Source organism: Camarhynchus parvulus, chromosome 5 (assembly GCF_901933205.1).
Source record: "Camarhynchus parvulus chromosome 5, STF_HiC, whole genome shotgun sequence".
NCBI classification, from domain to species: domain Eukaryota; kingdom Metazoa; phylum Chordata; class Aves; order Passeriformes; family Thraupidae; genus Camarhynchus; species Camarhynchus parvulus.
The window spans coordinates 45,356,957-45,373,391 of record NC_044575.1 but is presented as its reverse complement, the minus strand read 5'-3'; the positions used below and the strand labels follow the sequence as shown (position 1 = coordinate 45,373,391).

Genomic DNA, 16,435 nt, shown 5'->3' with positions numbered 1-16,435 from the left:
GGTAAAATTAGCTTTCATATAGCACTCTGCTAATTTATTTTTGTTTATCAGCTATGGCAAGTCAGATAATTCGCTGCAAGTACTGTGTATTGGACTGCTGGGGCTTTTTGCTAGCAAATAATTGTGGTCAAGGTTTCATATCATCAGTTCTCAGCTCCAGGTATCTTTATTTATAAACTGGTAAGTTTTCTATGTAATTTTCAGCTGCTAAATCTATAATTAGGAATGAAGCCTAGAATAATTTTCAGTTAAAGTGCAAAATAAGCAGTTGTTAAAACTATCTCATAATCTGAAAATATCAGGGTGTTTGAGAAAGGCTCTTGAAGAAGGAAGTTTTTGATACTTTCACCATGTTTGTGTGTTGACTGACACTGCCCTGTTGGTTCAATGACTGCAAGAATACATCACTCCTTGAAGTGCTTTTTTCAAGAACTAAATGTTTGTTTTCAAGATGCCATTTGTCTTTCACTGCTCAGACATGCTGTACAATAGCGAGGCAGTGCACTATTGAACAGATTAGTGTCTTAAAAACAGTTAATTAATAGTGTAAGTGAGCAGAAATTTCTGTTTTATGAATGCCTTGGTAAAAGTATTGAAATCAGCAGAGCTGTGCCATTTTGTGGTATCAGTAAATTCTGGTCCTTGAATTTTCACAGTAATGTTGAAATATACCTCCTACTCCCTCATTACCCTAAGTACAATTCTTAGCTTTTAGAGATGTTTAAAATTATTACTTTTGTGTGTCTGTAACTACCTGACCATGTCCATTTTCATTCTTTCTGTCATCCTGTTCCTTTTCAGCATCGGCGCAGTTTAAATGAGAGTGAAATGATTTCATTACACCAATTTCTGTTAGAAGCTGATGCACTGTATCCCTCTTGCTACTCCCTATGTCCTTCCATTCATCAGGAACATTCGCAGTCTCTCGAATCGGTCCTCAGTGTTTCATATCCCAGCAGCATGAGGCACAGAACAGGCAGGGGAAATAGGAGATCTGCTTCATTCTATATCCCCAGGGTATCCATTGTTCTTATTATGAAGGCAACAGCTCCTGACTTAACACAGCTTTTGCTAGCATATTAATACCTATAGAAGCATACTGTAACTCCTAGTTGTTACATTAAAGGCTGCCAGATCACTTGCATTAATTGCTCATGAAGTATTTGCAGCGTTTGTTCGTACACATGCGTGTTTTTGGAGGACTCGTCATTCTGTAATGCTAATGTCTGTAACAGCTGTTTAAATAAAGTTAAAAATAACCTTAACACTTTAACACTTAGTTGAGCTTAGAAATTTTCACACTGCACTATTGCCATTATGGTGTTTGCTTATGGAAAATAAGTTTTTTTGACTGGAAGAAATATTTGGAACACTAGTGAAATAAGTGTATTAAGCTTTAAACATGCTCCCTAGAGAAGAGTAAAGAAGTAAATTTCATGAGCTTGTTTATCATTGTTGTTTGTAATGACAGCATGGTCCTTAACTGTTCTGAGCATGTCTTTTACTAATAGTACAATGGCAGCTGATCAAACATTGCCATTTTTTGATTGCATGGACCCCATGAAATACTCACTGTATATTTTCTTTTACTGCCAGGTTAATTGTCCGACTTGAAATTTGTAAGTTCATTGTAGGCAAACAATTTTTGTCATGATTTTTGTACATTTCATTGTATTGTACATGCAGCTCTTAACATACATAGTATATTGAATGGGAGAGGGGAAGGGAATCAATGAAGAAGGAATGAAATTTTTTTGTAATGCTAGCACATATCCCTGAGGTATTGACTTCTGTTACATTCCTGAAGTTACGGTAGGGAGTTATCCAGATGAACTGTATTCTGGAATATGACAGATATAATTGATACCTGCTGACACCAATGTCTGATGTCATCAATATGATATTGATGTTAAAGTGACAGTGGCTGATGTGAAAGGAAGCAAAAGAGCTGCTGTCCAGGTTGCAATCAAAATTATTTTAAAATTATGATAATTAACCTGGCAAGCAAGGTTGTCACAATCTAATTATAATAAGCACATTATTCCTTGAGTTGGATTTATGCCCAATTTAAACAGTCATCTCTTCTGTTTCCACTTTGTGAAATCTGTTATTGTGTTTGATTTAAATTAAGTGGGAAGGAAGATTTTTTGAATACAAAGTTCTGCATGATTCTTTAAACAAAATGTGTTGTCTTTAATGTGACATACATATTTTCTCACACCAGGACACCTCCACAAACAGAGATGACTTGCTCGGTGATTATTTTAGGAAAGCAAATGAACCTTCAGCTACTGGAAACTTGCTGGTTCAGCCATCCAGAAAGGAGGCTGCTAAGATGCCCACTAGTCTTGTTGCTCCAACTGTGAAGATGGCTGTGGCTGGTGAAGAAGGAAGAACGGCTAGGCCTGACAATTACATGAAGCCAAACCTCAGACAAGTTGAACCTGATGCTCTGGCAAACCCCCAAGGGTCCCTTAAGCTTTCTCACCCGGCACAGCAGCAGTGTGCCAGCGGGGCACGGCAGATGGCACAGCCTCAGCATCCTGGAACCGTGGGCAGGAGGAGCACGTCACTGAACAGGGCATTCAGCTTGGCCTCTGCAGACCTCCTCAGGGCTGCTGGCCCAGAGGCCTACAGGCAGGAGAGCCCTCAGAAGTCAGGAGCAGAGCTGCATGGGGGCAAGGACACTGTCTGCCAGAGCACCAGGGCTTCTGTGCCAACGAGCTCCCAGGCACCCTTAAGGGAGAGGCCGCAGTCCGCAAAGGTGGCAGGTTCCGTGCAAGCTGTTGATTCCCGCTGTCGGCAGCTTGAAGGGAGGCGCCTTTCCCTGCTCCCACCAAAAGATGAGAGGCCACTCTCCTTCCATCGGTTCTCTGCCTCACCCATTGCATCCAGCAGCAGTCTGAATGTCCAGCAGCAAGAGCGTGTGAACGCTGGGCAACACTACTCCTCTGCATCCCATACTCCCTCCAAAGTCAAACCCAAGTCAGCACCTCGTACTGAGGAGGTGGCCACAGTGGCCCCTGCCAGAGCTGTTTGCAGCACCACTGAGGCAAATACTTCCCCAGGACAAGGCCAGGGTGATGCCCTACTTACTAAGTGCCAGGGTAAGCTGTTGGAAAGCAGCTCTGGGGCTGTAGAGGAGCCTGTGAGAGGAAACAGCTCCAACAGCACTCCTGGGTCTCCTGACCCCCAGGGGGATCAGCAGACGGTTTGGTATGAGTATGGCTGTGTGTAAGCCCCAGTGTAGCTGTAACATGTGTGTTTGGTATGGCTGATGTCCAGATACCATTTATCTAGACACTGTCAGGTCTTAAAAGGCAGCACCTGTAGCTGCTCTGAGTATTCTCTGGGTACTGTTTCCTAGTTGGACAAAGTGGGATAAAGAGAATCGAGGAGCAAAACCGCAGTCCTTCTGACACTGTTGTGCCTAAAGCAAAGTGGAAGCCTGACCTAATCTCACAGCAAACTTGGCGCCTGATTCTCACGGGTTCTGAGCATTCCCCAGTCCAGCAGAAGCTTAGCAGGGTCCCCTGTCATTGCTGCACTGTGCACCCTTTCTGCATGCATTAAAGAAAAGTTTCACAGGTCCTGTGTGTGCTAAACTCAGCCCCACCATTGGTAAATAACCATACTGAAAAGGTCATGTGAAAGCCAGACTTCTCCCCCAAAGACAGAAGCTACTTAAGTAGCGTAGATGAAGAGCAAAAGTGTGTGGCTTTAGCCATGGATCTGGTAAAATCTGTTTTTCTAGCCACAGACACATCTTGTAGAAGGTATTGTATAGACTTCAAGGGTCATATCTCAACCTTTCCCACTCAGGCTATGTAAACACAGAAGCCAGCAGAATTACCCCACTGCCTTCATTATAGCTGCAGCTCAGTGGATCCTTGAATCTGCAGTGGTGCTGCCCTTTGAAACTTGTTTTATCTTTTATACAAACACTGGAACTAATGCAGCCTTTCAGGGGAGGTGCCATTTCAATTGCAAAGGTGGCATCTCATGTACAAAAGTGTCTTGTAAGTATGTATATAAGAAGCTCAAGTACTGTATAAGAATGCTGTGTAAATTGTATTATTACATTCTTTTGTGCATGACAGCCCACATCCTGTGTGGGCTTTTGTCTCCTAGAAATCCTTGTTTGTCTCCAAGAACTTTTCTCAGTATAGAAAGCAAAATAATTTTGTACACATGTGAAAGAAATACACTTTAAAAAATCTATTTATGTGCAAAGAAGTTCTTTGTATGTTTCTGTCCAGAGTGTCATCAGCTGCTTATGTATATATGATCAAATGTGTATCTTTAATTCCATGTTTGTAAAGCTGTTCTTCTTGCAATAGACTAAATCCTTAAAAAATACTTCTTTTGCTGGTTCTGATTTAATTTAGTAAAAGATAAAGCCGATTCATTTGATGTTTTTGTTATCTAATATGTAGCAATCCCATTCTGAAAACTACAGAATTGTTTATAATAAAGACTAAAATAAAACAGATTGATGTTCTATGTTTTGTCCTTGGAAAAATAAAAACCCCCAAAAATGTGATTGACTGTGCTGGAGATCTGTCTGCAACAGCTCTTCACAAGCCTTAGTATTGATTTTCATGTCTTATGTGGTGAAGTTGTATTTGTTTTTATAACATAGAAGGTGTATCAGAAGTCTTTTTGTTTGATTGTAACCTTCTTACTGAAGACTACAGGAGGGTTGCACATGCAAAAATAAGTGACTTACAATTCACAATATAATTGGACTGTTTGATTTTTATGCTTCTCTGACCACTTCAGACAAGGGCAAACATGCTGTCAATTTTGACCAAGCTTGCATTTTATATAGTCTGTTTTGTACTTAAACTCTCAGGATGCCTTATGAAAGTGAGAAATTATTCACCTTTCAACATGGAGTGAATGGCAAAAAACCCTTTCTGCCTTCTCTACTATTTTAATTGCAAACTATAGTTTTGCAACTAATTTAAAATTAATGTGTGCTATATGGCAATTTTAAAACATAGTGAACGTTCTTAGTAAACTTAAATTCTTCTTCTATAAGTTTTGTCTCAAAATGGATTCTTGGCCAGACCACTGAAGGTTTGAGACTGGTGTTTCTCCCTTGTTTCAGCTCCCTTTTGGAGGACACCTGCAGGCTGGGCTGCTGAGGAAGTGATCTGTGACTTGTTAGTTACTGTAGATCTGGTTTTGCTATAAATACCTGCCCAGTGGCACACCTTAGTTGACAGTTCCTGAGTTATTTACAATTACTTCTCAGTTCTACTGAGCTTGAATTAAAAAGAACACATTTGCAGTACCATTCAGATGTGAGATAATTCCAAATACAGAGGTTTTCCCATGGAACAGCTGTTGAAGCACACAGTGCTGTGTGTGGCCCTCGGGCCTCTCTGGGGATGTTAAGGTTGGTTTTGGTAGCGGTGCCTGCCCTGCCGTGGCAAGTGCGGTGACTTTGCCATTTGCTCGGTTCATCGATGCTCAGCTGCTCCCGGGCCCGCCCTCAGCCCCGGGCTGCTTTGCTTCGGCCTCCTCAGGCGCCCAGAGTGGCATAAAACGCGCTTTGGTGCCTGAGGGGGAGAAAGCGATTGTGTTCAGAGGGACACAGATCGGCAAATCCTCCGGAGTTGTGCAGGTGGAGGTGCCTTGAGGCACCAGCTTGCGTGAGGAGGCGGAACTGGGGGGAGAGGTGTTCCGCGAGGGTAAAGGATGGCGCGGAGCTGCCCGACCCTCGCTCGATGCCGCCCAAGAAGTGCAGATGAAACCGCAGCAGTTTCAATCTGCAGCTGGTGCGGCCGGGCCCGGCCCCGGGAGGGGCACAGCGAGACGGCTGAGGCGGCCACAGCTGCCGCCGCCGCCTCTTGGACACCGGGGAAAGGATCTCCAGGCGCCACAGGCCTCGGCACGCTGGCTTTGCTGATATTTCCTGACAGGAGGGAAGGGTGTGCTCTCCGAACGTTGCTAATTGTGTGCTAAGTGCTGCTGGAGTGGTTCTGGATTCAACGCTTCGAGCCGTTCAGTGGCTCGCTAATTCTCGAGATGGAGTTTTTATCAAAGGAGGGGTTTTGAGGGGGAACCATCCCGAGGAGGGAGCTGAGCAGGCAGCAGTTTCCCAAGGAAGCCGAAGGGCTGCGACTGTGGCAGCCCCCGCTCCCTGCAGTGGGCCCAGACTCTGAAGTCAGTGAAGGTGTTTGACTCAAGGAAATAAATGATGGTGTGTGTTTGAAGTGAAATAAGTGGCTGCTGTGGGAATAGATGCCGGGGCTGCGTGCTCTGCAGTGACAGAATATCCTTTGCCAGAAATCTGAGGTCATTTACAATGGTAGTGCGTCACGAAACCTTTTCCCCGTTAGATATTCTTCCACTGTTTTCAGACTTGGGACTGATTGTGAAGTGAGCAGACCTTTTCTGATTTCAGTTAATTGAGTTCAGAAGTTAGAACCACCAGAAGAAGAATTTGAAAAAATAGTATTTACTTTTTTCTTTCTGTAAGGAGGGAAGTTCTAAGTGTTAAGGATATTGTAAAAGTAACTATTGCTTAGCTTAGGAAAAGCGTGCATCAGCATGTGGCTGGAAATTATTTCTGATTGCCCAGACATTTGGGGTCTGTCCATACTAGCTCAGCTACAGGTAAATGACTTTTAAGACAGACCATGGAAGACATTTACACATAAATTGTTAGTTCATGTGAAAGGATTACAGCCTGGATATTAAATTGATGTCCAAAGAACAACACAATTTCATTTCTTTTTCTGGTTGAATATGAACCACCTGTCCAGAGAGTATTTGATTATGGTTTTGCATTTTTGGATGAAGGGGGAAGTGGAGTGTGGAATCAGTTGTAGATTTCACGAAAAAAAATTGTCCTAAAATTTGCTTCCTTGCCCATCATGATCATGGAATATCAGATCCCAACAGCCCTGGAAATGTTCAAGACAAGGTGGAAAATTTGTGGATATTTTTACAAATCACCAGTACCAGGCAGAATTAACCTGATGTAACAGTGCAGAGTGAGATAATTCAGTTACTGGAAATAAGAAATGAAGTAATTGTTTTGAAGAGCTGCTAGACTGGAGAGTTAGGCTGGGCTGTGAAGGTTTTTCTTGAAGGTTGGTGCTAGAGGCTGCCATATGAACTAGGAGAAAATGGCATCAGGTGGAAAAGGGTGAAAAAATTATTTAATAGAGTACTGACAGGAGTTTAAAGTTACTGGGAGAAGCTATAGCAAGTCTTGCAAAACTAAATGGTGTTTTTCCAGTTACAATGAATTTTTCAAAAGTATGAAGAGAACAGTAGAAAATAAAGGGCTGCTGTTCAATAACTTCTCAAAGTGGAAAGCCCTTAAAAGGCTAACCTGTGTCCTAAAGACAGAAATGTGAGATGGGGAAGTGTGGCAGAAAGCTGAGGTTCAGATTTGAAGGATTGTGAAGAATCCCATTAAAGAGACCATGGATGAGTACGGGGCCCCAGTGGAAGAGTACTTGTGCTTCTCAGCTGAAATATGGAAAAGACACTTTATTTATTGACTCTTGTAGGGGGTTAGGGTGTCATGGTAGGGAAGCAAAACTGGTTTTCTCCTGGGAAAAGGACGATGAAAATGTGCCTATTCCATAGAAACTAGGAATGTAAAACATGTCCAAAACATAACACAGAATGCCATGGAAACTGTCAGCTCATCATTCCCAGATGTTCTAATCAGTTCTTGTTAAAATACTTGAACATTTTTATCCAAAGATTATCATAACTGAGGATTATGTGGCTCTGATGGTAAGACCATGCCAAAGTGTGTGATGTGTGTGTTGCATACCAGAATGAAAAAGAGCAGCAGATCTGAGCATTGACACCAGCCTGTGAAAAGCTGGATTGCATGAGGGAAACCAAAAGCAGCCCAGCTCCCTCTGCAGTGAGTGACACCCTATGGTTGATCTGAAACTCCGCTAAAGGACAGAGTGCTTAGGAAAGGGAAAATGAAGCTGTTGGTGAGAATCATTGCACCAGGCTCTAATAAAATGAAATAGATTAATAGAATATCATAGTGTTACAATGATTTTGATTTATCGTATAAGAGGGTTCATGGGAGAGCTTAACAGCCTCTGCTTTAAGAAAACATCATCAGATAAAAGTACAAAATCCTTCCTCTTCCTCTCCAACATCATGTGTCAGCTGCCTTTGGATTCCACACTTGGAGCAGAAAGCACCCTCTCCAAGTAAAAAACCCTGGAATTTACAAGTCAAAGATCACCTCACTTTTTGCAGTTGTTGAGTGGTCTGGAAGTGCAAGATGCACTAATGGCAAGAAAAGCATCATTTTTGTTTGGGAACACACTGCTAAGGAAGAGCATGAGAGTCTGAGAAGGATATTCCAGATGGAGAAGCACAACTTGCCAGTGGACTGCTGAGGCATCTCTAGAGACTTGCATTGGAGGGAAGAGGGAGTTTTCTGCAAGAAGTGGAAAAGTGTGTCTGAAGAACTGAGGTGAGTGTTTCACAGTGATTGTTTTACTGTGATTTTTTTACCATTTGGCAGGGTATTTTGAAGGTTGTGTGATTTGGAAGCCAATATTCCCTTACCTCTAACCAAAATTATCCCATTCTTGTTAAACCCATGAAACATTTCTTCCTTGCACCTTTGCAAGACAATTTTTTTCTCTAGTTATGCAAAACTTGGACTTGCATTTGTGTGCATTGTGAGCCCACAAAATACCTAATCCACAGATAAGTGTGTTTTAGAGCTGCTGGGGATGTTCAGCTGCAGTATCTCAGCCTTCTACAGGATGAAAAACTCCCAATCACTTTGAGTGCCCCTGTAGGACTCTTATGGCTATTTATAGTGAAAGTAGAAGAAATCATACAAATCAGGGAGATTTATGTGAAGGAAAATCTTGGGACCTTTTTTACACCTGCAATCCTCTGACCAAGGACTGCTTGCTCATTGGAGCGTAAAAGCCTGTCAAGAGTTCAAGGAGCATCTGGATGATGCTCTTAGTCATGTGACTGAGTGTTAGATAATCCTGCAAGGAGCAGGGAATTGGACTCAGTTCCTTATGAGTCTCTTCCAATCCAGTAAATTCTGTGATTCTCTGACAAGGCAGGTGAAGAAAACAGGCACAAACCTGTATGGGATAGACCTTGTATCAGTTTAGTTGCGATTTAACTAAAATTAAGCTGAACTTGATAACCTTCAATTATCTCAGTCTCTTGAGCTTGCTCACAGCATTTTTGGTCCTTCAGTAAATGATGTAAAGGTAGAATGTTTAGGAAGCTGTATTAACAACATTGTGTAAGCAGGACTGTGAAGTTTATGTACTCTGTTTCCATCATGCCTCCCAGCTTTCTGAGACAGTTGTTCCTTCTCCATGCAGAGTAGCTTTAGATCAGCTAGAGCACAAAAGGTTTAAAGCAGCATCCAGTGAGGGGACCATTGTGTGCACTCCAGAACACAGCTTTGGTACCTTCACTGGCAGGAGGATCCCTTTGCTATTGCTATTTTGTCTTGTGTTTCCACACAGTGACATCTTGCTCCTGGATAGCTGAGGCTTAAAGGAGGTGGGGTTATGTATGCTTGATGGGGGACAGTATATTTTTAGTGTTTTGGTGTGCTCTTAAAAATACTTCTTCCAACAACAACCACATGGTATATTGGTAGAAAATTCTTTGCATGAAGTGTTTGAAGGAGCCTTCTTGTCCTATAGCTCAGATTGTGCAACCAGCTACAGTCTGGCCAAGCCTATTTCACTTCCAGCAAATTTCCTTCCTTTGTGACTTCTCCTTGCCAGCACTAGACATCTTTCTGTTCTTCACCCCAGAGTATTATCTTTATTCTCTGTGGGAACTAGCTAACGCTTAAAACCACTCATAGAATGATGCATTTAAGAAGATCTATGCACTTTTGCATATTGAGGCAATATTGTTTCTATTCAGTCTTCAGTATTTTTAACAGTACAAGTTTCCACATCATTTTCATTGTTTTAGAATTTCCTTCCTTGCTTATTTTGGCTTCTTTAATTGAAAAAAGCTTGGAATTCCTGAAGCCCAGATCTATTACCTACATTTAGGTCCCGTGAACACAGATCCTTTTCCTTGTTTATTTAACCAGCCATATCAATGGTAACAGAGTCCCATTTGGCAGATCCTGAATTCCCACCCTGCCCTATATGAACACGTGCTTGTTCTCTCCTTATGTAATCAGGCATATCAATGAAAACAGATACCAACAATACTTTATTGTATCAAATTTCATCCACATGAATTTTTATAAGTAAAATCAGAAGAAATGTTCCCGTCACATGTTAAACTCTCAGGTTATATCTGTTTCTCGGGGTTTATCTGGAAAAGGACAATATGGTTAGAAGGGAATCTAAAAGTGAATGTGAGAAGGAAAGCAAAAAGTGAACTCAGTGACCCCTGTCTATTGTTTTAGCATGATGTCTGTAGCAGTGTTTTATGGCAAACATCATTAGCTGAGGAACTATGAACATTCATACTTTGATAGAAGACTGGGGACTATTTTGTCCTTGAAGTATTGGTTGAAGGGTATTTAGGCCTCATCTTCCTCACTGCATTGGGGCACTGGAGTATGGACTACCTTATGACTACAGTCCTTCTCAAGCTAAAATTCCCACATCCATGTTAATAGGGGGAAGAGAGACAGCCCAGGAGATCAAGTCCTCATGGCCATCCCTCTTGGTGAGCTCCACTTACCTGTGACCAGCCTTCTTTTCCATAGTTGAATGGAAGTTCATGCATACATTTATAGTGTACCAACACATCCAAAATCATCCATGGGTAATTGTAACCAAAGCCTGTGTCTCTAGGGGCACCATAACTGGGGAAGAATTAACTCAGTCTGTTCTATAGATAACAAGGGCAGAGGTCTTTTAGCCTGGATTCTGGAGTAGCTGTAATGCCTACCAATAATTTCACTGCCCTTGATGCCGAGATTTTGAAAAAAACTTTTTTATTCATTCTGATAGTCTTGGCATAGAAATTTCTACATTCTCCACTTCCTTTGTGTCTGTGTCTGCACTGTTGAGTGTTGTCAGCAGAAGCAGGCAGAGCTCCTTGATAGCTGTGTGGTGCTTCTGCCACCTCACTCTTCACTCCTCTGTAATAGTGAGACCTTTCTGCCTTTACAGGCAAAGAGAAGAACTGGGTGTTTGCAACTGGACCGCAGAGCACTCTAGGACAGGCCAGCTGATCCTCTACAGGTCCTTAATCCTCTGCAGATGATGACTGGTAATCCACATGCAGCCACCATACTTGGTATTGGTTGCCAAGTTCAGCCCTATGAAGCCCATTTCTAGTGTGCAAAATGAACTCTCTATGTTGGATATTTGCAGTCTAGGTGCAAAAGATTGTTAAATTGCATTTTCGGTGTCAATGAAACATGTAGAGAGGCATATGTTACCTGGCAAAAAACCCCCATCCATGTGGGGATGGCTTGCTGTCCCTATCTAGCTTATTGAGTCCTTGCTGCCCTCCCAGGTTCCTGCCTCTACTGAGGTGGGCAAAGGTAGGACATTTTGAGTGCTTTGAATTTAAATTTTGAAGGGGCTTGGAAAACACGGGCATAGCAAGGACAGAGAGAATTTCCTGCTGGTCACATGTTCCTGTGAACAACCTGTTGCCCTTCTAACTTGTGGGTTAAAAATAACACATGGTGCAGTGCAGGTGGGAACAGGAGCAGAAGCAAAGGAAAATAGGAGAAGAACAGCTGGATAAAGCACGATGCCTGGCTGCAGTGAAACCTCTGAAACAAGTGAAGCATTCTGCTGCACAGCCACCCCACCAGGCAGTGTAAAAGCTGGCCCAGCAGTGATTCTAGGGTGGCACCAGGAAGAGCATTAGCAAGTTCTTGTTACTCAGCTGTAGAAAATGGGAATGTCTCTGTGGCTTGTCACTGTAAAAGAGAGAAGTTACTTGTTTTCCTCTTTTCCTCACTAAAATGGGTGCTTGAAAGGATTTAAATAAAATTTCATCAGAAAGTTGACCCTCATAGGCAAGGCATAGATCAGGTACTTGGAATCAATGCTGACACTGTCAGAAAGGGCCTCTGCTGGAATGTGCTTAAGGAGAGATGCTGATGACTGGAAATGAGACCAGTGTGGGCAGAGGTCTGGAAAACATGATCTACAAAAAACACTGGAAACGGTTTTGGGTTGCTTAATCTGCTAAAATCTAAGAGGGACAGCATGATTAATCCTCAGATATTTGAATGATCGATAATGAGAAAGGTAGCAATAGTCTGTTTTTCATGTACATTCATAGAAGAGTAATAAAAGGATAAATTCATTGGAAACATATAAGGTAAAGATTTTTATATTAGTGCAAGCTTCTTAAGAGCAGCCCTAGCCATGGAATGGAGACATTGCAAGAGGTAAGGAAGAATCTTCCTTAATGGCAATTTAAGAGAATCTGAAGCTCTAGAGGAGCTAGTCTAGCTTTCCTCAGTGGGTAAGCAAATGGTCTAGATTACCTCCTTCCTGCTGCATTTCCATGACATTTATACCAGTTTAGCTCCATTCTTTTTGAATCTTGCTGCTTCTGGTTTTGAAACACACAAGCCAGGAGCAATTCAATCCAACAGTGTTACTTAATCGTCACACATTAAAATGATTTGACCAAAGTGAGCGAAAAGCTGGAATTGCTACTTGCAGCGAGTAATAGCTGTTTGTCAGCTTTAATAACTACTGTATAATTCATGGACATAAAAGGCTACAAAAAATGTTATTTCTTTTCATTTTGAGAGTTTTAAATATTGCCGACAGGCTGTGGCTGTGTGTGATGGAAGTGGCAACACATGGCTCTGCCTCCTTGGAAGTGATGAGGGCAGACAGCCCAAGCCCCTAATTCCCATTATTTTAGTCACCTGCTTTACAGCATCTGGATCCTAAGTCAAGCAAAATAGAATGACTGGATGAAAAAGAAACAAACCCAGGATTTTTCTGGAGTTTATTTTCTTCTGTCATTTTCTGAGAGAGAGGTTTGTGGAAGTCATTGTTTCTGCTCCACTTGCAAGGTGTAATTTACCAGCTGCATGGGTCTGGTGCTGCCTTTTAGCCTGCTCTGATAGATCTGTAATTTGTCTGATGAGCAAGGTCCAGGCAGTGCTTCTGGATATTCTGTCCATCTGTATCCAGCATTGGTGTAACACATCTTTGAGCAGGTACACACATCAGCATGACAAGACAACTGCAGCCAAGGTGGGAACCAGGAAAGAGATACTGCCTCAATGTTACCTCTGCCAGTATCTCTGCTTTCCCTGGCACCCAAAGGGTAATCACTGTCTCAGGGCTTCTTCCTTACCTGCAGCCTGGACCCTGCAAAAAGTGGAATTTTTCCCTGCAGCCACCAGTGAGAACTGGGTACCACACGATCTCTGCCCTAGACAGTCTCTCAGAGAAGGCAAGCAGCCCAGTATAATGCCCTGTTGCTTTTTACTGAAGAACAGTGCACATACTTCTAAGGAAGTTACTGTATTCCATTTTCTTAAGAACCTCTTTTACAAATTCTTCAATAAAAGTGTTGCAGTATCCAAGGGCACATAATTTTGGATTAAGAGGTATTGAAACAAATGGTTTATTTCACTTCCTGAAAGGTCCCAGTCTGGGTGATTTTCTTAATAAATGTTATATATGTATTTAAAAATAAATAATAAAGATTAAATGAGTACAAAATAAAAAAAATTAAGCCACAAACAACAGCAACAAAAAGTAATCAGAAGAGGGAGTATTCCCAGTAGGCCTAATAAATTTGACACCAACCATTCATATTTCTTAATATTGCAGAGGGCGTTCAGCCCCTGGCTGTGCCTTGCCTGTTCAGCCAGGTGTGCTGCCTGACCTCTGACATCCTCCAAGCAGCATGATGAGCCTGCAAAGGACAGTTCTCTGCTTCCTGCAGCCTTTCATGACCATATCCAAGAACTTCCTATTTTCTTTTGCTGCTTCCCTCCTCAGAAACTCAGAGATGTTTCTTAACCCTGCAGGTAATTTTAGATCTCTGATCTGTCAGAGGCCCTGGCAGAGGAAGGGCTCTGCTGTTTGGTAGCCTGTTGTACCTGAAGAGCCCTTTACCTGTGTTTGGAATGAGGAGTTATTTTTGATACTGTTTCTGATGTTAGCCATGGGTACTCCTGGAGTATTTCCAAGTTTTCTAAATGTTCTTTTTGTCTCCTCCCTGTTTTGGTTAATTTTTTCTAATTTTTTTCTGTGCTTATGTCACTCTGCTTTCCACCAGGTTGGACATGGACAACACGTCTTGGAGTTGCCTGTACAAGATTCTGTTTCCAGACTCTGTGTCTGACTGTCCTCAGAGCACTGTTGCCCATTGCAGTGAGCAGAAGGGAGCTCTGGCTGGGTGCTGCTCTGACCATGCAGTGCCACTGGTGTCCCTACAGCTGCATGGCAGAGCCCTGCATCAGGTGAGTTACACACCAATTTAGAGCCTGAGCTTGTAACAGCTTTCGTTTCCAGCTTCAATAGTGTAACTTGTATTTATCCGTGTTTTTAAAAGTATGTTTCAGTTTGAGTGAGACAATTTAAACATATCCCACAGTGCAGCTTTCCCTGCTGTGGGAGTAGGGGTGTGAGTTAGCAGGAGGTCAGCTTTTTCATCTGCTACACCCTTCCTGGATGACCTTGGGCAAGCCCTTCAGTCTGTTTGAGCCTCTGCAGTCTGTCTGGCTGTGTAGACAAGAGAGGAAGGCGCTGCCCCCCCTCAGAGCCCTTGCTCTTTCACAGTGAGAGGAGATACTTCCTTGTGCAGTGATCACCTTCTGCTGTGTTTGAATGTAATGGACTGATTTCCTCGAGCTCTAGAAACAAGTTCCTCTAAATGATACTAATAACAACACTAACACTCTGTATACTTTTCAATAGCCTGCATGAGGCAACATCTGGGTGTGTTTAGATAAACTGGAAGCAGCTGGATTTGGCCTCTGCACCAGCAGCTGCTGTGATCACAGTGCAGCTCTCTGCTGGCCATTGTGTGCCGGTGGGGATGGCTGGGAGCACCACTCGTACTTTGCAGTCTCTGTATGCAGTGCCTGCTTTTGGCACTCTCCTCTCTGTCTCTTATGAATGAGTGGGTGAGGGAGGAGAGGGCTGGGCTGGGCTGGGCTGACTCCTTCTCAGATGAACCATAAAGAGCACGGGAGCTGAAACACAATCTCCTCCTCCTTTCCTGCACTGTTTCACGGACAGGCTTGCTCACAGCTGGGTGGAGGACAAGCTTCACCAGCAGCCTGAGCAGGAGTGAGGAGAAGGGAAGTTTTGTGCTTTTCACATTGCAGGCAAAACCTCTTTGCATAAACTCTGCTAACAGGTGAGTTTCATTTTTATCTATTCATTCTTGAAAGCAAATTAATTTTCCATCACTGAGCAGGTCTCAGCCCTGGAGAGGTGGTGAGAGTTTTCTAGCTGAGTTGTTAAAACAAAGCAACGAGGTGCTCCAAGGACTCAATCAAAGCAATGTGTCCAAAAAAATTCACAACTTCAAAATTATTTTCCTTGGCAAAGTTCCTACTAACAAGAACTTTGAATAAAAAAATTTTCTTGAGTTCCAGTTAGGCACAAGGAGAGTTGAATGTTCAAGTTTTATTGGTGAAAGGAAATTGTTAAGATAAACTGAGAAACTGTTTGTAGCAAGTAATCAGAGAAGTAGCCTGTAGACAAGTTCCTGGAGTAATTTTCAGAGCACTTACTAGTACTGTGTAAGTTGAATAGATACAAGATATTTTGAAGGACTCGTAAGTGACTTTATTTCCCCTGAGAACACAAGCCAAAAGTTACACCTAACATGAAACTGCTGAACCACATACCTTGATGTGTGGGTGCTCTGTGTACACCTATATAGTTTTGTCTTTGTAACCCAAATGTATGTCATTACTATATTTTCCAAACACCAAACCACTTTTCTCCCTGCTGTTCAGAATCTGGCTTGGAAAACTTGAAATGTGAGGGCTTGTTTAGAGAAGTGAAATCCATCAGGTGAGAAATTATTCTTTTTTTTCAATAGGATAAAAAACTTTTGTTCATGACTGTAGCTTGTCCTTGTTATATGAACGTTTTTCCTATTCTTGTCAGTCTTTGTAAAGAAACAAGAAAAGCAATTCACTGGATGATGCTCTCTTCTTTTGTGTGTTGCATGGGGGGAAAGCTGAGAAATAGAGTTTAGAAAATATAACAGCTTGTCCTGTTGGGTTCAAAACACATACAGATATTAATAAAAATATAAGGGAACTTAACCGTAAAGTAAGTCAAAATGGCTACACATTGGCTCACAAGATGTGACAGTGTCACTGTGAGCGTTATGGGACTTTCTGAGCAGACTGTTAGTCAGTACCCACTGTGACTTTTTCCACATTAGCACCCTGCATTCACACTGGTCCCAGAAGAGCAGTGTCTAACCACTTCTTTCAAGTTTTCTTTATTTGACA

General features: G+C 42.3%; 1 protein-coding gene across 4 annotated transcripts in view; it reads left to right on the top strand.

Moving 5' to 3' along the window:
• The window catches only part of CCDC88C (coiled-coil domain containing 88C), a 96,178-nt gene extending 91,739 nt beyond the window's left edge, over positions 1-4,439 (top strand). For 3 of the 4 annotated variants that reach the window (XM_030949264.1, XM_030949265.1, XM_030949263.1), the window contains 2 exons: positions 802-1,017; positions 2,225-4,439. In XM_030949264.1, coding sequence (XP_030805124.1) covers positions 802-1,017; positions 2,225-3,238 — 1,230 coding nt within the window. In that variant the 3' untranslated portion in view covers positions 3,239-4,439. The remainder of the gene's footprint in view (positions 1-801; positions 1,018-2,224) is intronic. The other variant, XM_030949266.1, reaches the window with a different exon arrangement.
• The last annotated feature ends 11,996 nt before the right edge of the window (positions 4,440-16,435 follow it).